Source organism: Eleutherodactylus coqui, chromosome 12, assembly GCF_035609145.1.
Source record: "Eleutherodactylus coqui strain aEleCoq1 chromosome 12, aEleCoq1.hap1, whole genome shotgun sequence".
Lineage (NCBI taxonomy): Eukaryota > Metazoa > Chordata > Amphibia > Anura > Eleutherodactylidae > Eleutherodactylus > Eleutherodactylus coqui.
In genome coordinates, this window is record NC_089848.1 from 115,871,049 (window position 1) to 115,898,746 (window position 27,698).

At 44.8% G+C, this 27,698-nt stretch overlaps 1 protein-coding gene across 1 annotated transcript in view; it reads right to left on the reverse strand.

Moving 5' to 3' along the window:
- LOC136586657 (cyclin-Y) overlaps positions 1–27,698 on the reverse strand; it is a 146,702-nt gene that overhangs the window by 80,492 nt on the left and 38,512 nt on the right. Inside the window, exons 3-4 of the mRNA XM_066584817.1 lie at positions 12,088–12,162; positions 8,132–8,166 (exon numbers count right to left, since the gene is read on the reverse strand). Coding sequence (XP_066440914.1) covers positions 8,132–8,166; positions 12,088–12,160 — 108 coding nt within the window. The 5' untranslated portion in view covers positions 12,161–12,162. The remainder of the gene's footprint in view (positions 1–8,131; positions 8,167–12,087; positions 12,163–27,698) is intronic.

Sequence of the window (27,698 nt, forward strand, 5' to 3'; positions counted from 1 at the left end):
GCGGGCTTACTAACAGTTTGTGGTCGGATGCACCCGAACCACAGCAGATGTGTTTCCTTTCTAAGATACGTTGGTTTCCCAATGTGCTAATATTCTGTTTCAGTCACCTGATTAAGTAATTCTTCAAAGTTGCACCCTGCGCGGGCAACGGCCTATATAAGCTGTGTGTTTCTCCAAATAAACCAGAACTCATTTGATCCACTGGGCTGTGTGTATAGTGGTTTCTTCTGGTTCTCCTCGTGCACGTGCTATAACTTTCCTTTGAATTTGGACTCAGGCAACATTCGCTCTCGTCTCCGTTGAGACCCACCACAGTTTACTTGGCTGCCCAATGTGGGGCAGAAGCTAACTCCTTACCTGCAGCCGATACCTGACGATCCTACCTGACGACCAACCGGACCAGAGGCCATGGGACCCCAGATCTACAAAACACCGGTGTAAGGTAAGCCCTTGACTTACCACTCCAGCTCTGGGCTCCCCTGACTTCATTCAGTCCCGTGTTGACAGGAGGTGAGTCGCTGCATGTTATATAGGATGCTTCTGCCTGTAATTTTACGGTGTTCTTAGTAACCGTGCTAGACGGAAGAACCCTTGTGTGTATATTGCTATGTTGCCTGTAGTAATTGTTGAAATCTGTACGTTGATAGTCTGTGTCATTTTAGCCATAATTTGCTTTTACTGAATCTGTTATAATATTACCAGAAGTTCCCTTAGAGGAGAGGTCTGGTCTCCCCTGAATCCCTAAGTAGTCTAAGTGATTGCTGTAGTAGTTCCGTAAAACTATTCCAGGACCAGGGACTAAGTGTCCTTAGTGTAACTGTGTGAAATAAGGTCCTGTATACTTAGTGATGAATAGTGGGAAATAAATTACCTTCAGGGAAGGGAATAAAAAAAAAATAATAATAAAGATAAGGTCTATGGGACAAATCAAAATGGGGTCTGAACAGTCTAAAGCTTATCTGACCCCTATAGAGATAATCAAAGACAGGGAAGGGGGAGACGATTGCAGACAAGCGTATAAAATATATAGACAGATAGGACTTAAAAAGGGACGAGAAAAACACATGAAAGATATCAGAGAAAGGGAATCCTTTTATAGTTTGCGTTCCTCTGTGACATAAAGCAAGTTCATGCAGAATCTGTGGACAATTATGTGACAAATAAGCATTATTGTTTGTCTTGTATGTCTGATGTTATGTAATCTAATCTTTGTTGTACGTCTTAGTCTTCTACAACAAAGTGTAAGAAAGTTATACCCCACTCACATCTATGGGGGCTTTTTAAGAATACAAGGGTTAAAAATGCGGAAAATGTTGCGCTGTTAGAAGCGCTTAGCATGTTTTCTTTTCTATGTGTTTAACTATTCGTATCCTCAGAGAAATATACCTCTTATAATTACTAATGATTAATGCTGAATGTTCTAGCTGCTTATTAATATCTTAGCTATTGTTCTGTTTCATAGAGAGATAAAATTCAGTGTCATAGAAAGGAAGACAAACGCTGATGAAATAAGAAACTTGTAATGAATTACTGGAATTACACGGTCTTAAAAATAGAAAACATATAGGGATTTTAAGATATATATATATTTTTTTTTTGCTTTCTGGGCAAATGTCAGTTCTGTGATTGGTTGGACGTCTATATCACTGCTAAATGCTGTTAGTACTGCACTGTCTCTGAGAGAATGTTCTGTAGGAGAGATATACAAACGACCAGCATCGAAGGGGTGGAGCTAGATGATGTAAAAGTACGTAATGTTTCATCCTTCTCTTCTCTGAAAGGGGGGGGGGGGGTGAGAAGCTTGGGCAGTTAGGAAACGTTTTTTTTCTCAAATTTGATGAGACATTGCAGGCAGGAACACATTAATAATGAATTTGCTTAAAGAATATAATATTCCAATGTGCATAGATGTTTGTGGATTATTCTGCCTTGTTGTAATTTATATCACTGTTATTTGTACTGATATCTTACAAGCCTTATCTGCATCCATCAAATTCTCACCAGATGGATCGGTACGGGTTGAGACCTCAGGTGACAGTTCAGAAAAGTTTTGTAAACTAACTGCTCCCTTGGTAGATCCGGCTCATGTATTTGTCTTGATAGCTACTGCAGAAACTCAGCTTTCCGCAGGTCCTGACAAATAGTAAGCCACCTCCAAGACAGACATAGGGAAATTGAATATACCCCCTATGATGGTAAATCTGAAGCCAGGATACACACCCCTGGGTCAAACAGTATCCCTTTAGTTTCCCACAAGAAAAATGCTGATTGGGGAAGAAGTGGGAGACTTGGTTCCGATGGGGGATTTGCGTGAGATACATTCTCCAGCAAACACCCCTCTTTTTCCAGTAAAGAAAAGACGCTAAAGGGTCGCGATGCCTCACGCGCTTCCTTGTGCTGGAAAGTCCTGAAAGCATATTGGGAATCGATGTGATGGGATCCTTGGGATCTTGTATTGAACTTCACCCGTCCGGTGAGGCTTGTATACACCCCGGGTCTGAAAGTCACCCGACCTTCTGTCGGATGGCAGTAGACCTAGCAACACCTCTCCCTGTTCTCACTCTTACGCACGCAGAGGAACAAGCTCTTAGTGTCGTTCGTTCGAGCCTTTGGGCTACCAGACAGACGGACCTCGACAGACTGTCAGTATTTGTTTGCATTTACTTTCAGAGGAAAGCAGTACTGTTGGACAGTGCTGCCACAAGGGGCACAGAATAGCCCAAAACCAGTTCACCAGATGCATGAAGCTGGTAATAGACGCCTGGCCAATTCCCGAGGGCACCGCCCTCTTGTAATATGTAGATGATTTACTTTTATGTACTCCTGACCCAAATAGTTACCTCAATGCATCACTAAGCCTTTGTGTTTCCCCCATCAGAGTAGAATGGCTGCAAAGTCAGCAAAGAGAAACTTCAGTTCTGCAAGTCTCACGTAGTGTTCCTGGGCCACTGCCTAGATCCAGGCACTAAACACCTGACACCGGAACGCACGAAGGTGGTAAGTGACATGCAACTTCCCACCTCCCATGCCCAGTTGCGTACCTTTTTGGGACTGGTTTCATGCGGTCGGCCATGGATACGCTCTGCCTCCATGACCATGCAGCCTCTGTACGACTGTTTGGGTTCACAGCCATTTGCCCTGACCCCGCAGGCCGAGTCAGCCTTCCATCAGCTGAAAGCACAGATAACCAGTGCACCCACACTGGGGCTGCTAGACTATGACAAACCTTCCCAAATGTACGTCACTGAGATGGCGGGACACGCCACCGCTGTACTGACACAAATGCATGGTGAAAAAAAAAAAAAGTGACCTGTAGCATACTACAGTGCCCATCTTGATGCGGTGGCTAGAGGGTCACCATCATGCGTCCGAGCGATTCTAGCAGTTCAGGCGCTACTAGACAAAAGTTCTGACGTTGTCCTAGATCACACCATGGTGATCTACACCCCACATGACATACATGGTATCCTGACACAGGTAAGCCATAGGCATCTGTCCCTTGCTAGACAGATCAAAATGGAACTTGCAGTACACTCTTCATCCAATGTCTCATTTCAACGTTGCACCACTTTGAATCCGGCCACCTTATTACCATTAGGTGACACTGATTCAAATGGGGGAGTAAGTACAGGGGACCAGCTTTTTGCAAATTCTCTGACTGATGAGGAGGAGGCCTTTGACGCAGAACACCAGCATGATTGTGCAGCACTCATGGAGCAGGAGACAGCTGGGTTCGCACATGTCACTGACAAACCCCTCCTAAACCCCCACCTTGAAATGTTTGTGGATGGATCTAGATACCTGACTGACGAAGGAAGGTTTGTAACAGGTTTTGAAGTAGTCACACTGAATGAGATGCTTGTACAAAAACCACTGCCGCCATACATGTCAGCGCAGGAGGCTGAGCTCCGTGCTCTGACTGAGGCCTGTACGATTGCAGAAGGTACCACTGCTAACATCTACACTGACTCCAGGTACGCCTTTGGTACTGCACACGATTATGGACCCATCTGGCGGTCCAGGAGCTTTCTCACGGCACAAGGCAAGCCCATTAAGAATGGTGTATCAGTAAGTAGATTAATGCAGGCCATCATGTTGCCAGAACAGGTGGCCATAATAAAGGTTAAAGCACACACGCAGGGGCAGTCACCAGAGAGCAAGGGGAATGATAGAGTAAATAAGAAAAAGGTTCATACTGTGGTGGCCAAGGCGGGAGTTGATTGGGACCCCAATAAGTGTGAGATACACATGATTGTGACTGTGTGCTGGGATATTACTATGTACACATTTATTGACATGAGATGGACTAATAGAATATCTATTTGGGTTTCTGTTTTGTGGAAAAATTATGTGAATGTATATTGCATGACAATCTTAATTACGGAAACGTGTTATTACAAATCTAGGAATATTGCGTTATAAAATTTGCTTAACTTGGTCTGCAGTGTTTGATAACGTGAAAAATAAGTAACTGCACTGATGATGATATTGATCAATCTAAGATTATTGTATTGTAAACTTGATTGATTTACAATGTTTGATATTATATTGTTTGTTTACATAGTAAAATTCTTGAGTTTTATGTCTACTGTATGTAGAAGGTATTTGTGCTGAAATGTAGAAAGATTAGGGATATCTGAAATCTTCATTTGCTACAACAGAACATTACTCCGGTCCCTCTGGGCAGAGATTGTTTTATGGATAAATTTAAAGGGGTTGTCCCGAGGCAGCAAGTGGGTCTGTACACTTCTGCATGGCCATAATAATGCACTTTGTAATGTACATTGTGCATTAATTATGAGCCATGCAGAAGTTATAAAAAGTTTTTTACTTACCTGCTCCGTTGCTGGCGTCCTCGTCTCCATGGTGCCGACTAATTTTCGCCCTCCGATGGCCAAATTAGCCGCGCTTGCGCAGTCCAGGGTCTTCTGCAGTCTTCTATGGGGCTCCGTGTAGCTCCGTGTAGCTCCGCCCCGTCACGTGCCGATTCCAGCCAATCAGGAGGCTGGAATCGGCAGTGGACCGCACAGAAGAGCTGCGGTCCACGGAGGAAGAGGCCATCTTCAGCGGTGAGTAGAGAAGTCACCGGAGCGCGGGGATTCAGGTAAGCGCTCCGGTGAGCTTTCTTTACCTCCCTGCATCGGGGTTGTCTCGCGCCGAACGGGGGGGGGGTTGAAAAAAAAAAAAACCCGTTTCGGCGCGGGACAACCCCTTTAACCTACAGATTTTTGTTTCATCTATTTTTATGAAGGGGTGAAGAAAAGCACACAAGGCCCCAGATTGTGATTTTGTTTTTGTTTGATTTGCCATGGACTGATTTATTCTACATCAAGTTGATTTGGGACTGAGAAAATTTATGAACTGAGTCATTGCCACCAGGACATTGGGACTTTTGTAATTGTGATTTGACATTTCATCTTCTCTAAGTGCATGCTGCATCTGTCCATACGCTGAGACTATCCAACTGAGCCTGAAGAATTGACAAGTGTGCCTGACTACTGCTACACTGTCATCGGAGTGAACCTCAGATGTTCTGCAGAATGCTGACCGCCAGCTGATGACGTCAAAGGAGGGCTAAGCCTCACAGCTCCTCCCTAAAGACCCTGGGCAACAAAGTGGTGTAGAGAGGGCATCTGCAACATTGGAATAAAGGGGCTCTATAGTCAGCTGCGGATACTTCTGGATATGGAGAATGGAGAAGATTGTTTGATACCAATGTAATGGGCAGGACAGATTCCTACTTAGGGTCTGTTCTTTGGCTAACCAGGGAATGCAGCGAGGGCATAATAATCCTTTCCTGCATCGGAGATCCTATAGGTTTAGCATCTAAAGAAGATCAAGAGAAGAAGAAACAATTTTACAGGAAGAGACATTTGTATTCAACGTCTAACGGGTTTTTTTGAATTTTTTGTTTTTCAAGCCCAGATTTGACAAGATTGGTTTTATGTTGATAGCAAATGAAAATATAGGGAACAGTGTAATAAATGTGACATTAGATTATCTGGTTGTATTGTAATATATTATGGAAATGAAAAATATGGAAAACATTTGGAAGTTGCTAATAGAACTTGGATATAGAATCATATGTCAAAAGATATATTGAAAATAGCTGCCAGCATAAAACAAGATGAAGATCAGGGATGGTTTAGCTTTCTTAACCCTGCCAATTGGTTCTCGGGGTTAGGAGGTTGGTTCATGGGAATTCAACAAAGTATATTACAAGTGGTAATGATAATCTTATGTGTATATATATTGCAATAGAGGTAATAATTTCATGCGTAGCTAAATGTACTGAAAGCCGATTTTCTGCACCCATTTAAATATCTTGATACCCTAGATGGACATAGAGTGCACCATTCCTACCTGGGGATCCGGCTGGAGCCGAATCCAACGGGTGACAGAACCAGGAGATAATGGTGGCTCTGATGTCCAAATGGGGGATTGATAGGGTTAATTTAATTTAATTTTGTTTCCGAGTAACCTAACATGAGAAGTTCCTCATTTTAGTCCGGACCTTGCACCAGATAACGAACTAGGTAGTGATAAGTTTCCGTACTGACAGTTTGTGGCGGGCCTACTGACCGTTTGTGGCGGGCTTACTAACAGTTTGTGGTCGGATGCACCTGAACCACAGCAGATGTGTTTCCTTTCTAAGATACGTTGGTTTCCCAATGTGCTAATATTCTGTTTCAGTCACCTGATTAAGTAATTCTTCAAAGTTTCACCCTGCGCGGGCAACGGCCTATATAAGCTGTGTGTTTCTCCAAATAAACCAGAACTCATTTAATCCACTGAGCTGTGTGTATAGTGGTTTCTTCTGGTTCTCCTCGTGCACGTGCTATAACTTTCCTTTGAATTTGGACTCAGGCAACATTCGCACTCGTCTCCGTTGAGACCCCCCACAGTACTAAGACAGCAAGCGAAAAAAGGCCCCCTAACATTCCAGTGGTATGGCTATAGATGGAAGATTGACTTACTTCGTCGGGGTGCAACGCGTTTCAGCTTTCAACCAGTTGAATTTATTCGATTAAACTTTTTGGAACTTTGAAAACATCTCCAGCATCTGATTATACTATATGCCTTCTGGGATTGAGGGGTGCCATGGACCAGGCACCCCGACAAAGTAAGTCAATCCTTCATCTATATGCATACCACTGGAAGCAGGTCGTGAGTTGCCAAACTTTAATAATTGCAACTAACTCTTTTGGCTCATTCACACTGCTGTATACATAAAACGCCGAGTGTATTGCGTAGCGTTTTACCGCCATGTGAGCCGGCTATCGCGCCTGGCAGCGATTGTTAACGGCATAGGACAGCGTATCTCACGAACGTTCTATTGTGCAGTCTGACTAATTGTGTTTTTTTTTCAAATACCTCGCTCTGTCTCATAGCGGCGTTGCATATACAACGTACGTACAGAGTTTATTCTGCAACGCATACAGAACAATAGGGCTGTAGAAGCGTAATTCATGGTAAAATAGAACATGCTTCTTTTCTTGCGTATTGTACACAATATTATACACATATTACGCACACGGTGAAATTACGTTCATGGCAATGAGCCCTTTAAAAATGTATCCTCTGAAATATCGGACATTCATAACGGTACAAGTAAAGACTGTTGCAAAGAAAACCTTTAATAGAGTGTAGAAAACTACATTCTGTCCGGCCTACCATTCCACACCTTACACAAGCCACCGGCTTAGTAATGGTCACAGCTGGACCCTGTGAAGAGAGGAACTCGACCCTGGCCACATCTACTGAACACAGGGGTGAGTTGCCAATGGAAATAAGCCCCCCATTTTCGAATCCGTATGAGAGCCCAACCTCCATCTTGGGGGTCCCTTTCCCTTTATGTATCCCAGATTCCTTCCTCTGCAGGCTGTATCTCTGATTCTCAGTTCTCTATAAGCTGGTGGGTGTAGCCATCACTTGTCCAAAAGCATGTTGGTAACAGAGAAATAAGCAGGAAACAATAGGATTACACGGGTACAAATCCATGTCTATGGGCGGCAATCTGTGACATGGAAACTGGCAGTAAAAAGTGGCAGCATGGAAAACACAAACTTTATCCTTATCCGTACATCACTTGTACAAAGCCCTCAGGACTTCTTAGTGTTTTTTAACTTACATGGTTTATATAAAGGCTCTTCCGCTTTTCTCTCACTGCAAAAATAGAAATGAGAAAATTCGATTAAAGGGATTCTCCGAGACCGAACTCAAATTTTCATCAAGTCAGAAACATTCTTACAGTAATAGCGTAAATCTATTCTTCCTTTCGCCTGGACATTGGGCGTTGGTGAGTCCCAGTATGTGATGTTTATGTCCATGGACATCTGGAGCGTCATCCACTGCCAGCTCCGCATCCTCTGATGCCCACCAACTACACTCTCCAGCGTCGTCTTCTCCTCCCAAACCTATAAGTGAATATTTTCTTCTCCCAATTTTTCTCCTTTTGCTACTTTAACCCCTTAGGCCTCCTTCCCACGAACGGATTTCCGCCACGTAATTTGCGGTGAAAATCCGCCGCGTTGCCCGCAGCTATTAGGTTCTATTGAACCTAATAGCTCAATGCTCACGGTGCGGAATTCCACTGCGGAAGACACACAAAACATTAGGGCATTTATTAAAGATTTTCCCTGACCCACTTCTATTTATCGCAGGATGCTGAAGCTGCACATGTGTAATGATATAAAAGTCTCCATAGGTCACCTGCCAATGTGCAGCTCTGAACTGATAACGCTCTTTCTTTTACAGGGGCTGAAGCGGCGCGAGGTCTGAAAATGGACCCAGTTGAATACAGGCAGTCATCAAGTTCCTTTACTTGAAGAGCCGCACAGCAAGGGAGACGTTCGATGAGATGAAAGAGGTTTATGGGGAGGAATTCCCACCATATGATGTAGTCAAGCACTGGCATCGTCAATTCAAGTGTGGTCGGACCTCAGTGGAAAAGGCTCCAATTCCAGGGCGACCCCACTCTGCAATTGATGAACACACCATCCAGCAAGTGGAGACTGCCATTTTGGAAGATCGCCGCGTAAACATTCGCAACCTAGTCCAAAATGTCAAGATTAGTGTTGGGTCCGTAGAAAAATTTATCCTAGACCATCTTCATAAGATATCCGCTCCCTGAGTTCCCCCAACTGCTTATACCTTTCCAAAAGCCGGAATGAGTCAAATTCTCCCAGGCTCTTTGGACGATGTGCCATGGAAACCAGGAGGACTTTTGCAACAGACTGATCACAGAAGATGAAAGCCGGGTCCATCATCATGATCCGGAGACTAAAGTCCAGTCGATGCAATGGAAGCATCTGGACTCACCGCCTCCAAAGAAGGCAAGTGCCGAACCCTTGGCAGGTAAGGTCATGTTCACAGTCTTTTGAGACCGGCACGGAGTAGTCTTGATAGATTTCCTAGCAAAGGGTCCCATGATTACTGGGGCCAACTATGCTTCACTGCTGCGGAAATTGTAGGAGACTATCAAAACAAAGAGACGTGGCATGTTCACCAAGGTGTCCGCTTTCTGCAAGACAATGCCCCAGTTCACAACTCACATGTTGCCCAAATGGAACTACACTGCTGCAGATATAAAAAGTCTACCGCATCCCTCTAATTCACCCGACCTCGCACCATCGGACTTCCTCTTTCTAACAATGAAGTCAGTTTTGAAAGGCAAGCATTTTCCAGATGATGAGACTCTGATTTCTGAATTCACAACGTGGCTGATGGAGCGACCCGTTGCCTTCTAGAAGTGAGGGGTTTACAGTTGCATAAAGAGATGGGAGACGTGTATGTTCCTCGGTGGCATTGATGTAGAGAAGGACTAATAACTGGGCCAAGTATTGTTGCTCTCAGTCCACGGGAAGTGGGTTAAAGGGGTTGTCTCGCAGCAGCAAGTGGGGTAAAGCACTTCTGTATGGCCATATTAATGCACTTTGTAATGTACATCGTGCATTAAATATTGGCCATACAGAAGTTATACACTTACCCCTCCGGTGTTGGCGTCCCCGTCTCCATGGCGCCCACCGAAGTCCTCTTCTGCCTCGATTAGACGCACTCGCGCAGTCTGCTCTTCTGTTCTGTTGAATGGGGCCGCTCTGGCGTGCTCGCGCCGCACAGATTTTCTGCGCGTCTAATGGAAGGAGAAGAAGGCTTCGGTTGGCGCCATGGAGATGGGGACGCCAACACGGGGGGGGGGTAAGTATATAACTTCTGTATGGTATATTACAAAGTGCATTAATATGGCCATACAGAAGTGCTTTACCCCACTTGCTTTCACGGGACAACCCCTTTAAGGGAAACCTTTAATAAACGCCCCTCATACATGGGCAATTTTTCTCTTGCTGAGATTTTTATGCCTCGTAGCATCACTATATGTCCCATTTTCATGCAAGTATTGCACAAGAGTAGCACATGCAAATATGTGCTGTCCCGCACATCCCACGGCACACGGATGGCGCGTCAGTGTGCTATGTGAGGCAAGTCCCGCTCTCTCGCTATCAGTGGTGTAAATACGGCCTTAACTAGTAGATCAAAGGAGGCTGTTGAGTCGCAGAAAATCCCTTTAATCACTAGAACTGCACAGTATAAGCATTAAAAGCGATAAGAATGGAAGTAGATTAGGTGCTCCTATAGAATTGTGGATGGGGAACCTTTCAGCTGAGATTCAATCCTCCTTTGCAACCCAAAATACTCCCTACTGTGCGATGCCGCCACGGATGGGAGGCGTTTTTGTGTTAAAACCACCTTGCATCACTTCAGGAAAGTAGCGATCCTCTGCCACGGGTTTTAGCAGGGTAAAGAATAAACCTTGGATCGTACTCGCGTGCATCTTGTACGACGTTCGATGCTTTGCCAGCCCCATTAAAAACAATGGACGATGCGAGGCATTCCAAGGAAAGGCCCAAAGATAGGACATGTCATGATTTTTTCCTGAAAAAAAAAAAAAACGAGCATGTGTATGACCCCCTTCAAAAGAATCAGGGTCATATTCGTGCGAAATTTGAGTGTCTCGCAACGAACAAATCTCACACGATTTCCTCAGCTGTGTGAAAACTTTATCCTAAATGTTATTTCTGTAAATGTAGGTCCCCGAGGGTACAAGCCCTGTTCATGGCCCTTTAGGGTAAGTAAACATAATAAAGTGGGGTCCCCATTCAGGATCCCCCTCTATGACCCAGAACAGGAGCCACTTAGTAAAAGCAATCCCCGTTCTGGCCGACCTTCTGTCCTCCTGGTATTACAGGGCGGCCATTCCTGTCAGAGTCATCCAGTAATGCTGCGCTTTCCCTGCACATAAACCTTTTAAAATGCAATTTCTTCAAAGTTTGTTAAAGCATCGCTGTGTATGAAAAACGGGGGCAAAGGCTGTTGGGACGTCGCCATCTGTGGGACTTGGGTGTGTGCTGCGAGCGGCATCGAGGGTGAACGGTTGTTCACCCCAAATCCCACCTTCCGGGATGGGTTATGCCCCTTAGGCCTCATGTCCACGGGGAAAATCAGGCCCGCTACGGATTCTACATGTAGAATCTGCAGCGGGTCCCTCCTGCCCCGCGGACATGAAGGCTGAAAATAAGAATAAATCAGAATAAACTCACCTCCCACACGCTCCGTTTCTTCTCTTCGCCGCGGCGTCATCTTCTCTCCGTCGTGGCCGGATCTTCTTTCTTCGGCTCGGCGGATGCACAGGATGACATCGGTGACGTGCCCCGCGCATGCGCCGTCCCGAAGAAAAAAGATCCGGCCGCGACGGAGAGAAGATGGCGCCACGGCGAAGAGAAGAAACGGAGCGTGTGAGTAAAATCTGATTTTTGTCTCCCGCGGATCCGGACGGCTTCCATAGGCTTCAATAGAAGCCCGCGGGAGACCCGCACGAAAATGGAGCATGGTCCAGATTTTTTCATGCTCCATTTTTTTAAAATCCCTTTTATTGACCATCCGCGGGTCTTTATCTACCCCGCGGGTGGTCAATGCATCCCTATGGGGTGCGGATCCGCTGCGGATTTTAATTCTTATTTTGCCCGTGGACATGAGGCCTAAAGTTCACCCAAGGCACAACAGGGAACAAAGCACAACTAGCGTACATACCATCTGTTTGGGATTTGCTGAGGAATATTGTGCTTGCCCGCGGATGATCAGAGGGGTTAAATTCCATGTTCATATCTAGGAAAAGAAGAGTAGATTCAGTTATTGCATCTGAGCAGACAAGTAATTTACAGAAGAACAAACAGTTTACCCTTCGCAGACAAAAGTCATTTATGACCAATAAGAAATGGGTTCTGCATAAGAATGCAATTGACGAAGTGAACGTAGAAGGAGAAGCGCTGGACGACATCGCACCCCAGATGCGGATTACAAAGGCAAATTATCTCTCAAAGCAATTTTCTTTTACTCCTTACTTTGGGCTTCAGAATTATAGTTCAAAGTGCAACCAAGTGGCTTGTACAATTCCAACCTTAAAGGGGACTACCATGACCTCATTTCAGTGGGGTCGGCTGCAGCCACACCGACTCTTTGCTTTCTGCCCCTCTTGCCCATTTTACATTAACATGTCACATTAGATTTGGAGACTTTGTATAGGAGAATGGGGAGAAGACGGGAGTAAAGAAAAGCTGAAATAGGGGTAAGTGAGGGGTAAGCAGCAGGCCCGTGGACATGGCAGATCCTCTTTAAAGTGGCCATACAATTTGCCGAGTACTCATTCCGCAGACGGCATTTCCTTCCGAGCCACCCATGCACATTCACGCTCCTAACAGAGGATGCTAGAATGAACCGAATTATCTTCTGAAGAAATTGGCACAACTGGACTGCGACATTTTCATTTTAACCAGATGCAAGAACGAACATTTAATTCCCAAAGGACTGTCTGAGGAACCCCACTCTGCACACCTAAAATACCCTTTTTGTACAGCGTCTTTGCCACAGGACTCCTGAAAGACTGTGGAACCACCTTATCCACGTCTTCTGCAGCACCAAGAAAAAGGCCCTTGTGGAGATACAAACTTTAAGGAATACAGTTATAGAGGGCGTGAAACTGGAGATGCAATGCTATTATACAACACTACGGTTGTGCAGCGGCTCACCATCAGGGCTGCTGTTTCCATGTATGATTTTCTTTTTCTACATCAGTTCACCATCAGGACTGATGTCTGTATCTACTTATCTGGCATTCATGGCCTAATAATCTTGGCTAGTGCATTTTAGAGCCCATTAAAACGCAAAGATAATTGTTCAAAAGATAGGTTTTGAGTGATTGTTTTGCATAAACTGTTAATGGACACTAATGTCAATTAGCAGCTTATCACCTTTATTTGCATGTAAGTGAGCCTCCTGGACCTGTATGCAGACAATAGCAAGTATTTGTTCTCTGCATTTAGCGATTTTGTTCTGCCGTGGGCAATCTGCTGAATACAGTGTAATCAGCACTCCCATGGAGAATACAGCACCATGACCAGCAAACACAACGTGGTGTCTGTATGATCTTCTCTCCAGCTAAATGATGGATTTTATGCCTAACTAAAAATCATCATTCAGTCGAAGAGTATACGATGGAAACATTTACACACAATGATTATTGTTCAAACTATGGCTTTTGGGTGAATTTTGAGCGATAATCGTTGCATGTAAATAGGCCTTTAGGTTTATTCACCGGCCTCTAGTTGTCACCTTTGGTATATACTGGGTGATTGTGTCTCAGGTGTTTATTAGCAACTCCAGGGTGTCAATGGAGATTATTGGGTCTCAGCCCCGTGTCTTTTTAAAGACATGTTAGGAGGCCTCCATTTTCCTTAAAAAGCTACCCAATTGTGGATTAACACGACTGAGGTTTGACTCCACCTAAAACCAAATACCACATCATTAACTGCCGAGAGGGTTCTGTGATATTTTCACCACATGAAGCTCCTGATGTTCTGTCCATACGGCCAGAGAAACGTGTTGAGCATTCTAAATATCTGTAGATTTTAAAAATGGATTATTGAGAGCTCTGCCATTCTTCCCAGAGCATCCCAATATCATAATGTGGAGCATTAAAGGTCTTTTTGAGCATCCAATATATCTACATACTGTTGAAACATCAATCTAATAGTTTTGTAGTATACGGTTCAGTCTGTACCCCTCTGTGGGTCTGCTTTACCCGTAATCGCTATCGCACTGAGGGCCTTTTGCTGGACACCCTAAGGGTGATATGACGCTGTGAAACATATTGACAGCCTCTTAACGTTTATTATCAAGCGTTTTCTACGTCTTTGGCTCCTTGGTTGTGGATCTTTGGCCGCAGCCCTCAACCTCCATTCTGAGGACTGTGGTCAGACACCACCATGAGGTACTAGCGAGCCTGGTGATGCTTATGTGGGGGGGTCTATCCAGCTTACAATCCCCTTTTATTAGGCCCTGCCATCCATCAGGGCCTTGTTATCCCATTTTCACATCTTTGGGGACTGTTCCCCTTTGTAGTACGGTTTCTTTTTTACCATATAATCTAGGTGTATTTGTGTTTGTCCCTTCACACCCCATTGTTTTCATTATTTATCAATAAACCGGTGTTTTAGTTTATTCTTCTGTAGGGGTTTTTCTGTGAATTATAATTTAGCACTTTCCTAAGCCTCTGCCTCTGTGAAACGTAAATAAGAACAAGGGAAATAAACTCCAAAGACTTTAACTCAGAGCAGGCCTGTACCCAAACACCGATCAGGAAGACCCCGGGTCCAGAGCAGGCCCAAACACTAATCAGGAAAACCCAGAGTCCAGGGCAGGTCTGTACCCAAACACCGATCAGAAAGACCCCGGGTCCAGAGCAGGCCCAAACACTAATCAGGAAGACCCAGAGTCCAGAGCAGGCCTGTACCTAAACACCAATCGAGAAGACCCCGGGTCCAGAGCACGCCTGTACCCAAACACCAATCAGGAAAACCCAGAGTCCAGGGCAGGTCTGTACCCAAACACCGATCAGGAAGACCCCGGGTCCAGAGCAGGCCCAAACACTAATCAGGAAAACCCAGAGTCCAGAGCAGGTCTGTACCCAAACACCGATCAGGAAGACCCCAGGTCCAGAGCAGGCCCAAACACTAATCAGGAAAACCCAGAGTCCAGGGCAGGTCTGTACCCAAACACCAAATCAGGAAGACCCCGAGTCCAGGGCAGGTCTGTACCCAAACACCGATCAGGAAGACCCCGGGTCCAGAGCAGGCCCAAACACTAATCAGGAAAACCCAGAGTCCAGGGCAGGTCTGTACCCAAACACCAAATCAGGAAGACCCCGAGTCCAGGGCAGGTCTGTACCCAAACACCGATCAGGAAGACCCCAGGTCCAGAGCAGGCCCAAACACTAATCAGGAAAACCCCAGGTCCAGAGCAGGCCCAAACACTAATCAGGAAAACCCAGAGTCCAGGGCAGGTCTGTACCCAAACACCAAATCAGGAAGACCCCGAGTCCAGGGCAGGTCTGTACCCAAACACCGATCAGGAAGACCCCGGGTCCAGAGCAGGCCTGTACCCAAACACCAATCGAGAAGACCCCGGGTCGGGAGCACGCCTGTACCCAAACACCAGTCAGCAAGACCCCGGGTCCAGAGCAGGCCTGTACCCAAACACCAATCAGGAAGACCCTGAGTCCAGGGCAGATCTGTACCCAAACACCAATCAGGTAGACCCAGAGTCCAGGGCAGGTCTGTACCCAAACACCAATCAGGAAGACCCCGGGTCCAGAGCAGGCCTGTACCCAAACACCAATCAGGAAGACCCTGGGTCCAGAGCAGGCCTGTACCCAAACACCAATCAGGAAGACCCTGAGTCCAGGGCAGATCTGTACCCAAACACCAATCAGGAAATCCCAGAGTCCATAGCAGGCCTGGGGACTGCCCGACAGTCGTCCCATGTAAATGGAGCTAAGACTGAAAGAGTTCTTCCATGACAAAGATGACATGGGACTTTCAGACACCTAAACATAGGAGAAACTAGGGGCCAGGAAGGAGTCTGATTGGCAACCCCACTTTGGACACACATTTCATATTATGCAGTCCGGGACGGAGGCTTCTCACTGAATTCCGCTCGGCAATAGCCATTAAAGCCACTAAATACAGCGTTCCAGCGGCTGAATCAAGCAAATATACCCAGCAGAGCACCCTAGGAAGAGGAGAATGTCCAAAAGGAGACTTTCCAAGGCCCCTCCATAGCGGGTGGAGGACTTCTTAACAGCGCGGGAAGGCGGCCGCAGCCATGATGTGAGGAGCTGTAAATTTCCGTCCCCTGTAGTAGCAGCAGCAAATCTAGCAGAGACAACCCACCTCAATGTCCCAGCATACAGCCATGAGAGGACTGCTGACAGCAGGGACTCACCACAGGGACGCAGCCGAGAAGGATCTCTGCAAGAAGAGGAGTCACTCCACAGCGTCAGCACAGCCCTGCCACCTCTGACAAGATGGTGCTGGCTCATAATCAGCAGCTCCCTGCAGCATCTCCTACATCTCCCACTGCAAGCCATGAAAAGTCGAGTCCCAGACTTTCCCCTCAGCCTGCATTACAAAACTACCCCTACTCTGCCAACAGCAGCTCGAATTCAGAAGAAGACCTGATCGCTAATGTCCCCACATCAGACCAGCCAGCGTCTGAAGAATTTATAAGAAGCATGATTCTAGCACTGAGGGGATCACTACAATCCGACATTAATAACTTGTCAGCCACATTTCACTCCTCCATACAAAACCTGAGGGAACGTACTGACCACATTGAGAACAAGATGGAGGAAAGAACCACCTCTCACAGCAGTGGAATTGACGCGCACCATGCCTTAGAAGAAGTGAACGCAAAATGGCCGATCTAGAAGACAGAAGTAGACGCAATAACATAAAGATGAGAGGAGTCCCAGAGAGCGGAAGCCAAGCTGAGCTAAAAGAATTTTTAGCAAAATTCATGTCTACATTGCTGCCAAACACCCCTCACCAAGAGCTGGTGATAGACAGGATACACGGATTACCTAAACCCAGCTTTCTTCCAGAAAAAAAACCCACGGGACGTTATTGCAAGAATCCATTTTTTCCACATAAAGGAGGCATTGATGCACGCTTCCCGGAAAATGGACTCCCTACCTGCTCCCTACTCTTCAATCCATGCTTATGCAGATTTATCCCCGGCTACTATGCAAGCGAGAAGAGCTTTTTCGCCAATCACAATGGCCGCTAAAATGCCCTATAAATGAGGATTCCCTACGAAACTGCTCATCCCTCGAGACCAGACCATGCATGTAGTAATATCCTCTGAGGATGGAGTCAAGCTTTGGTCAACGTGGGGAATGGCAAATGATAAAGGCCAACAAACCACAAATATGCAGAAAGATCCCAAACACCTGGACTCTTGTCTCTTCCATATAAAAGAAATTGTTTGATTACTCTATTGTATCCAACATTTAATATGTCGTTTACCGCTGGATACAGTAACCAGAGCATTTAAAAAGAAAGGCTGACGCCGTCAGGTGGACTATTGTTGCTGCCCCCAAGACATGCAGGCAACAATTCCTGCTCTAACTTTCGTTATGCTTAAAGGGGTTGTCCCACGCCGAAACGTTTTTTTTTCTTCAATAGCCCTCCCGTTCGGCGCGAGACAAACCCGATGCAGGGGTTAAAAAAGAAAACCGCACAGCGCTTACCTGAATCCCCGCGCTCCGGTGACTTCTTACTTACCTTGTGAAGATGGCCGCCGGGATCTTCTCCCATGGTGCACCGTGGGCTCTGTGCGGTCCATTGCCGATTCCAGCCTCCTGATTGGCTGGAATCGGCACGTGACGGGGCGGAGCTACGAGGAGCCGCTCTCCGGCACGAGCGGCCCCATTCAGAAGAAAGAAGACCGGACTGCGCAAGCGCGTCTAATCGGGCGATTAGACGCTGAAAATTAGACGGAACCATGGAGACGAGGACGCTAGCAACGGAACAGGTAAGTATAAAACTTCTGTATGGCTCATAATTAATGCACAATGTACATTACAAAGTGCATTAATATGGCCATACAGAAGTGTATAGACCCACTTTGTTTCGCGGGACAACCCCTTTAATTCTGATAAAGAAGGCATATACCTGGCCATAAACGAAGTTAACTAATCTGCTTACAAGCGCAGTAAGTTATGGAATGTCCACATCAACATGCTTTTATTTCAGGTGTCACTTAAAATGTCACAAAACGCTAGAGCGTTGAATTCTCCTTTTAAAAGATCACAGATGTGGAGATGCTAATCACCATAAAGCTGATGTATTAGGCATACAAGAGACACATTGTCTACACAATGCTCAGATATATATGGTGAATGCCCAAAATAAAAGGCATGCTGGAGGTTTTACAGCTTTTAGAGCATCTATTAATATCCGAACAAATCACAGACACTAGGGGTGGATATCTGGTGCTGGTGGGCGATCGAGACAGAAGGCCTGTCACCATTGCAAATATTTAGGCTCCTAACAAAGGACAAAATTCCTTTCTAAATAAAATCATACAAAAAATAAAAAACATACAAAAAGGCAACTTAGTCATATGTGGAGATTTCAACCTTATTGCAGATGGAGCTATTGACTCCACAACCAAACATAGAACATCACCCATTTTACACAAAGAATCACTTTATGATTCCTTTAGATGCCTCAACTCATCTTCTAAAGAATACACCTTTTTTTTCCCCCGCCACAACTCATTTTCACGAATAGACATGTTTTTGGTGGATAGGTGGACACTTCCTAAGATCACGACCTCAGAAATTGGAATGGCTACCTGGTCAGATCATTCTCCGATCTACCTGAAATTGAACATAGGGGAAAGACGAGGGAATGCACGAGTTTGGTGTAACAATGTTAACCAGCTCAAATCCCATCGTATAACTCCGCAATCAGTAAAGCATTGCAGGGATATTTTGAAATAAACTCAGTACCAGAAACCAATATTTTTTTAATTTGGAATGCCCATAAAACTTATATCAGAGGAGTTTTGCTTAAGATTAGTGCCCAACATAAAAAAGCCAAAAATGCCCAAGTAAATAATATCTTAACCCAAATTAAATCACAAGAAACAATTCTACAGACTCATCCTACGGAAGAAAAGCAAACAAAATTGAAGGGGTTGTCCCGCGAAACAAAGTGGGTCTATACACTTCTGTATGGCCATATTAATGCACTTTGTAATGTACATTGTGCATTAATTATGAGCCATACAGAAGTTATTCACTTACCTGCTCCGTTGCTGGCGTCCCCGTCTCCATGGTTCCGTCTAATTTTCAGCGTCTAATCGCCAGATTAGACGCGCTTGCGCAGTCCGGTCTTCTTCTTTTCTGAATGGGGCCGCTCGTGCCGGAGAGCGGCTCCTCGTAGCTCCGCCCCGTCATGTGCCGATTCCAGCCAATCAGGAGGCTGGAATCGGCAATGGACCGCACAGAAGAGCTGCGGTCCACCGAGGGAGAAGATCCCGGCGGCCATCTTCGCAAGGTAAGTAAGAAGTCACCGGAGCGCGGGGATTCAGGTAAGCACTATCCGGTTTTCTTTTTTAACCCCTGCATCGGGTTTGTCTCGCGCCGAACGGGGAGGGCTATAGAAAAGGAAAAAAAAAACGTTTCGGCGCGGGACAACCCCTTTAATGTCATTAAGAAGAGAATTAAAAACAATTTTATTAGAAGAATATAACAAAAATACAGATTTTATTTGGGCAAACTATTACTCCTCTTACAACAAACCCTCAAAGCTGATGGCTAACTTGACAAAGAAGCGACAAAAGCAAAATACAATTCCGTACATTTTATCATCAGACGGCAGTAAATTAAAACTTTCCCATCACCAAGCCACAGCAGAAGAATTTGGCAAATTCTACACCGACCTATATAATTTGAAGAATGATCCTCCGACAGCCCAACCAAATTCTCTCATAATTAATGTTTTCCTACAAAAAATGAACTTTCCTACAGTCAAAGACAACATACAAAAACTAAATAAGCCTATTTCTGAGACAGAGGTAACCAGCACCATTAAAAATGTAAAAAAAAATGTAAATCTCCAGGACCAGAGGGTTTATCAAATGAATACTATAAGATTTTTACAAACATATTGTCTCCATATCTTACTACGAATTTCAATGAAGCCATGTCCACAGGCAAGCTACCTCAAGAAATGCTGCAAGCCATTATAGTAGCCATCCCTAAACCGGGTACACTAACAGACTCCCCGGCTAACTTCAGACTAATCTCTCTCCTAAACACGGACACAAAAATCTACTCAAATTTCTTGCCACAAGGCTTTTAGAGATCTAGTATAATACACAGTGACCAGGTGGGATTTGTCAGAGGCAGACAAGCTGCAGACGGCACCAGAAGAGCGCTAAATTTGATTTAAAAAATGGTGTCGAGTCGCGCACCTTCTCTCCTCCTTGCCCTGGATGCAGAGAAGGCATTCGATAGACTCCATCGGGAATTTGCCTTCGCCACTCTACAAAAATTTGGCATAAAAGGGGAGTTCCATAGTGCAATCCAAGCTTTATAAATGACTCCATCTGCTACAGTCTTGATTGATGGAGCCTTGTCATCATCCTTCCAGATAACCAATGGAACTCGCCAAGGCTGCCCTCTCTCTCCACTGATATTCATATTAATTATGGAACCCTTGGCGGAATTGATAAGAATTTCCCCAGAGGTCCAGGGATATCCAATGAGAAACAGGCAACACAAAATTGGACAATTTGCTGATGATGTGCTCCTGACTTTGACAAACCCCCTGAGCTCCTTGAGAGCAGTAGAAAACATTGTCAATTCATTTGGAAAAGCCTCATCTTAAAACCTAAATATAAGTAAATCCCAGATCTTGGGCATAAACACTAATTTATCCATAAAGACAGATATACAGAGAAAGTTTGCATTTCAATGGTCCTCCACGATCCCCTATCTAGGCATAAAACTATGTTTCCCACTAAAAGATATTGTCTCCCTAAACTTTAATCCCTTACTTATCTCAATACAATCAGAACTGAAACTTCTTGAAAAACAAGAACCATCATGGTTTGGAAGAATAGTTTGGTAGAAGATGTTGATTTTGCCTAAGATTCTATATGTATTCCGCACCCTGGTTTGCCCAATCCAACGCAAGATCATAGATGAATTTCAAAAACAAATGTTACATTTTGTGTGGGGAGGGAAAAGACCTAGAGCCGCAGCAAATATCCTATATCTCTATCGTAGACAGGGAGGCCTGGGAGTTCCCAATCTATGGTCCTACTACCAAGCTACAAATATAAATGAAGCTACAGTATGGTTGGAGGACCCGCAGAAGCCGCCATGGAGTTCTATGGAAGAAATATGTGACACTACCTTTATAGACACTATCTGATTTTATCCCCAGCCTGTCTCTTAAAGATTGGACCAAACAAGGCATCAAACTTCTAATCTAATAGCGGACAAAAAGATCACCCCCTTCCAAAACCTTAAAGAGAAATTCCATCTCCCCTCACATGATTTCTATCTGTGGTACCAAATCTGTTCCTTCCCGAACAAATCTCAATTTCTAGAGATTGCACATTCCCAAGTAAATTTATCATTTTCTTAAACAAAGCTCCTGCAAGCCAAAAATCGGTTACAAGGAAATGCTATAATGTTTTGTCAGGAGATATGGGAGAAAATAAGAAGGTTCTCTTGCTCAATTGGGAGAAAGACTTGAGAGAATGTATACCATTAACACAATGGCGATCTTCCTTTGAGTGGGCAAACAGATCTACTTTAAGCGCAAATCTTCTACAGACTCACTATAAGGTCCTAACAAGGTGGTACTACATCCCATTTCAACTAGCTAGGAGCTTAAAGGGGTTGTCCTGCGCCGAAACGGTTTTTTTTTTTTTTTTCAACAGCCCTCCCGTTCGGCGCGAGACAAACCCGATGCAGGGACCTAAAAAAAAATCCGCACAGCGCTTACCTGAATCCCCGCGCTCCGGTGACTTCTTACTTACCTGCTGAAGATGGCCGCCGGGATCTTCTCCCTCGGTGGACCGCAGGGCTTCTGTGCGGTCCATTGCCGATTCCAGCCTCCTGATTGGCTGGAATCGGCACGTGACGGGGCGGAGCTACACGGAGCCGCGCTCCGGCACGAGCGGCCCCATTGAGAAAAGAAGAAGACCGGACTGCGCAAGCGCGTCTAATCCGGCGATTAGACGCTGAAAATTAGACGGCACCATGGAGACGGGGATGCTAGCAACGGAACAGGTAAGTGAATAACTTCTGATAACTTCTGTATGGCTCATAATTAATGCACAATGTACATTACAAAGTGCATTAATATGGCCATACAGAAGTGTATAGACCCACTTGCTGCCGCGGGACAACCCCTTTAAGGGATGTCAGCAACCTATGCTGGAGAGAATGCGGACAAGTAGGTACAATCTTTCATGTCTTCTGGGAGTGTCCTTTGATACAACCATTCTGGAAAGAGGTTTTCCAACTCATATATGAAGTAGCAAGGCTCAGGTTGTCAACAAGACCCAAATTGGCCCTACTATTATTAGAATGCAATCTAATTTCATTAAAATATAGGAAATGGACATGTCATTGTCTACTTGTAGCTAAAATATCAATCACCAGAAAGTGGAGTTCGAAACTCCCTCCCAGCGCTAAAGACATATATGAGATAATTGCAGATCATTACGCCTATGAAAATATTATCGCTATTGCAAATGGAAATCAAAATAGATGTAAAGAAATGTGGAATCCATGGCTGCGCTTTCTGTTAAAGGGGTTGTCCCGCGAAAGCAAGTGGGGGTATACACTTCTGTATGGCCATATTAATGCACTTTGTAATGTACATTGTGCATTAATTATGAGCCATACAGAAGTTATTCACTTACCTGTTCCGTTGCTAGCGTCCTCGTCTCCATGGTGCCGTCTAATTTTCAGCGTCTAATCGCCTTGCGCAGTCCGGTCTTCTGCTTTTCTCAATGGGGCCGCTCGGGTCGGAGAGCGGCTCCGTGTAGCTCCGCCCTGTCACAAGCCGATTCCAGCCAATCAGGAGGCTGGAATCGGCAATGGACCGCACAGAAGAGCTGCGGTCCACCGAGGGAGAAGATCCCGGCGGCCATCTTCAACCGGTAAGTAAGAAGTCACCGGAGCGCGGGGATTCAGGTAAGCGCTGTGCGGATTTTTTTTTAGGTCCCTGCATCGGGTTTGTCTCGCGTCGAACGGGGGGGGGGGGGGGGGGGTGGCTGTTACAAAACCCAGTTTCGGCGCGGGACAACCCCTTTAAAATAATGTTTATTAGTTTATATATCGATAATGCTATTCGCACACGATATGGTATATAAAAATAGAATTATACAGTTTTTGTTTACAAAAAAAATATAACAAATTTTTGAGCAAATTATTGTTGTGATGCTACCAAGATATTGCATACAGATGGTGTTTGTAATGATCTGGATTATGATTTTCTCCAGCAGGCTTCGGGGTATTTTGTCGCTTCCGAATTGTATCGTGTGCACACATCGTGGAGCAAATTAGACACAAGCTATCAGCCTCATATCCAAAATGGCTCTCGGCCCAGAAACAGCCAGACAGGGCCTTTTATTGTACAGCATAACATGGGCGGGCAACAGGTTACATCAGTAACATATAGGATTCTCATTTGTCAGATCATATAGAATCCCCCCTCCTTCCTGCCCACCTTCTCTCAAGTCCAATGTATAAGCAAGTCTTTGTCTCACAAACATGTGCTCAAATCTGAAACTGAAAGTAGATATCTCTTTGTTCAAGAAGATTCTGTGTGGGGGATGGGGAGGACTGGGAGAACACTCAAGCAATAACATATAACACTGTGATTTAACTCTTTCCTTATGCAGCAGAGTTTCACATTAGGCTGAAGTCACAAAACACACATAATACGTCTAGTGCAAATCGATAGGCATTTTATACTAATTAATTATCATGTCTACTACAGTAACTCTATATACAAATTGTATGCATCTTGCAATGCAAAAATCTGAATAAAAACCAATTGAAAAGAAAAAGGAAGCATTTAATATCAATATGCAGGAAAGAAGGGCCATGTATTCACTGAAAGACAACAAGTAGATCACCATTAAGCCTGCGGAAAAAGGTGGTGCTATAGTCCTCCTGAATACATGAAAGAGGCAGACAGACAGCTGACGGACACCAGATACTACACCAAACTGGATAAAGACCCAACTCAGAAATATGGGAGGGAATTGAGAAGGGTCATTAGAAGCCGGTCTGTGAGCTTCACAAAACTTTCGGACTTGGTACCAAAGAACCCCAAGGTTGGAACATCCTACATGCTTCCAAAACTACACAAAGCTGGCAACCTAGGGAGGCCAATTATCTCAGGTGTGGGAACTCTCACTGAAGGAATCTCAGGATGGGTAGAAGGGGTCTTCAAACCACTGTGAGAAACACAACCAGCTACTTGCAGGACACCATGGACCTACTGAACTAACTAGGTCCCTTCCCAATGGCACCATCCTGGCCACCATGGTTGTGGAATCCTTATATTTCAAAATTCCACACGAAGATGGACTGACCACCTGCCAGGCACACCTTGAGGCCAATGGGGTCGCTTCTGAATCCATGTTACGACTCACAAGATTCATCCTCACACACAATTATTTCTCCTTTAGCAAAGAGATATTCCTGCAACTCACCGGCACCACCAGACATAAAATGGCACTGTAATATACCAAACTTTTCAGGGAAGGACTGGAGAATGACTTTCTAGCCTCATGCCCCAGCAAACGATTGGCCTACTTCCGCTACATTGATGACATCATTATCATCTGGACCAACACCGAACAAGAACTAATAAAATTCCATGAGAGATTCAATGCATTCCACCTCACCATAAACCTGACATTAAGCGACTTGTACACAGAAATCAACTTTTTGGACACCATCATAAAAATTTCAAACAACGCAATACAGACATCCCTATACCGGAAACCTATTGATGAGCCCACATACCTCAAATGGGACAGTTCCCATCCTAAACACATCGAAAAGTCCATCATCTACAGCCAGGCCATCAGATACAACTGGATCTGTTCCAACTCAACAGAGAGGAACATCTATACCATCTTAAAAGAACATTTATAAATCAGAGCGACCATCCCACCTCAACTGATGACCAAATCACCAGAGCCACCAGGATACCCAGAAATCACCAGGGCTACCAGGGTACCCAGAAATCACAAGAGCCACCAGGATACCCAGAAATCACCAGGGCCACCAGGGTACCCAGAAATCACAAGAGCCACCAGGACACCCAGGAGTCAACTACTCCAATACACAGAAGTAAGGAAACAGTTGTGTACCTCTAGTAGTGACCTACAATTTACAGCTAGAGGTACTAAGGAAAACCACAAAGAAACTCCATCACACCCTACACAAGGATGACAGTCTGAACATCATATTCCCGGACCCTCCGCTTCGGTGTTACAGGCAACCTCCACGTCTGAGGAGCTTTATAATCAGGAGTGCATTGCCCTATGACACACAAAAAGGAACTTATCCCTATAAATGTAAGGAGCTGACATGTACGGACCGTGGACAGGATAGAAATCTCAAACACACAGCAGGACTATAAGACCCGGGGATATTTACATGTTCCACGTCTGATGTTGTGTACCTGATCTGCTGCAGTAAATGTCCTGTTGGGGGGCTTTATGTTGGATAAATGGGACAAAAACTGAAAACAAGGATGAGATCTCATCGCCCCACAATTAGTGAGAGAAAGACCGACTTACCTGCAGCCAAGTACTGCTCCAGTCACGGACACAACATACAACACATGAGTTATTATACTTAAAGGCAATTTCAAATCACAAAGCCATAGAAGAATTTGGGAGTACAAATTTATAACAAATTTTGACACTTTCAACAGAGAGTTAAAATCTTCAAAAGGATTCATGCCGTGAATGGGAAGTATGAGATATCTATAGCACAGATAACACTCTGGCCTGGTGACCCCCCAACACTAATTCAGGGACCATAAAACCTTCACATCTTTACCAGTGGACTATGTGTGTGTTTATATACACACACATGCCTCTTCAGATCTATTTCATTTTGCCTGAGGAAGAACCCTGAGAGGTTAAAAAGCTTGCAATAACATCATGTATTTTTGTTAGCCATTAAAAGGTATCATATCTACAAGAGTACTTGGTTTCTCTTGCTGGGAACAATCAGAGAAGTGAATGGCACAGCGCTTGAGCTTGTCCACCCAGACTCAGCAGGACCTGTGTCTGTCAGAAGCATTTCCAGGAACTTGGCTGAAGGACATTTGGTCTCGGGGCGCCCATTATGTGTATGGCCTTTGTCACCCACCGTCCGCTCCATTTACAGTACATATGTCGTGAATGATGAAACTGGACACTCAAAAGGGAGGAACCAGGTTGTCTTCAGCGACGAATCCAGGTTCAGTTTGTGCGCTGACAGCAATGTTCATGGTAAATGCCTCAATACTACCCCCACTGCTGGTGTGACGGTTTGGGGGGCAGACAATAGTTGGTTACCCATAGTAGTGGTATGAGGGACAATGACAGCTCAGCGATATGTTTAGGACATCCTGCAGCCACATGCGTTCCTCTCATGGTGGCTTCCAAGAGGCAACAAGATAATGCTTAACTGCTCACACTAGGGGGTTACAGGAAGCCCCCACAACATTGTCACACTTCCGTGCCTGGTCACCAGATTTATTGTCAATACAACATGTATATGAGACCAACTGGGATGCCAACCTCAACAGCCTACAAGTTTGCATAAAGGGCAAATGTGGAATGATATGCCTCCATGCCTGCCCATCTTGTATCCAAGCTAGATTGACCCAACAGGGTGCTGGAACCTCAATGCCCACCTGTATCACATCTTGTATCCAAGCTAGAGGCAACCCAACAGGGTACTAAAGTCTTCATGCCTGCCCATATCACATCTTGTATCCAAGCTAGAGGCGATCCAACAGGGTACTAGAGCCTCCCTTTAAGAGGTCAGTTTCTGGCAAATTATCCTTTTTCTGCAGAAAATGAACAATGAGCAAAAAGCAAATGATTACACAGGTCTGCAAAAAAATGTTTTTTTCAGCTCCATGGGATATTTTAGGTAAATTTTATGTTCTCAAGGTTGCAAAACCCAAAAATGACCTCTATTTCCCCCTATCACGCAGTTTTTTTTGCAATATATGAGAAGTTTACATTATAAATGCAAATGAGCAATGCCAAAAAAAAAATAAAAATAAAAAAAAATCACAATTTTATTACAATGAACATATTATTTATTAAAAAACACATTTATGCTACATTTATCATCCCACGTTAACTATTTTTGTCTGTGAAACCTTTTCTTCTTCTTTTGCTCTTTCGATCACGCTTTTGTTTTTCATTTTTCATTTTCCGTTTGAGCATCTAACAGTAATCAGCTGGCATGGAGACGTCCCAGCTTCCTTGGTAGCGTCACTCAATATCATGGACATCCTGGTGAAATCTTTCACCCTGCTCTTCACTATAGGCTCCCAAGTTTTCGGGAAAATAGTCGACATGGGAGTTTAAAAAATGAACTTTTAAGCTCCTCTTGCATCCTTGAGCTTTAAACGCAGCCAACATAAGTCGTACAACGGTTTTGTAGAGAGGGTCTTTAGTATCCCCCAAAAACTTGTGCACAACATCCTTGAAAGAGTCCCAAGCTTCTTTTTTTTCACCCATTG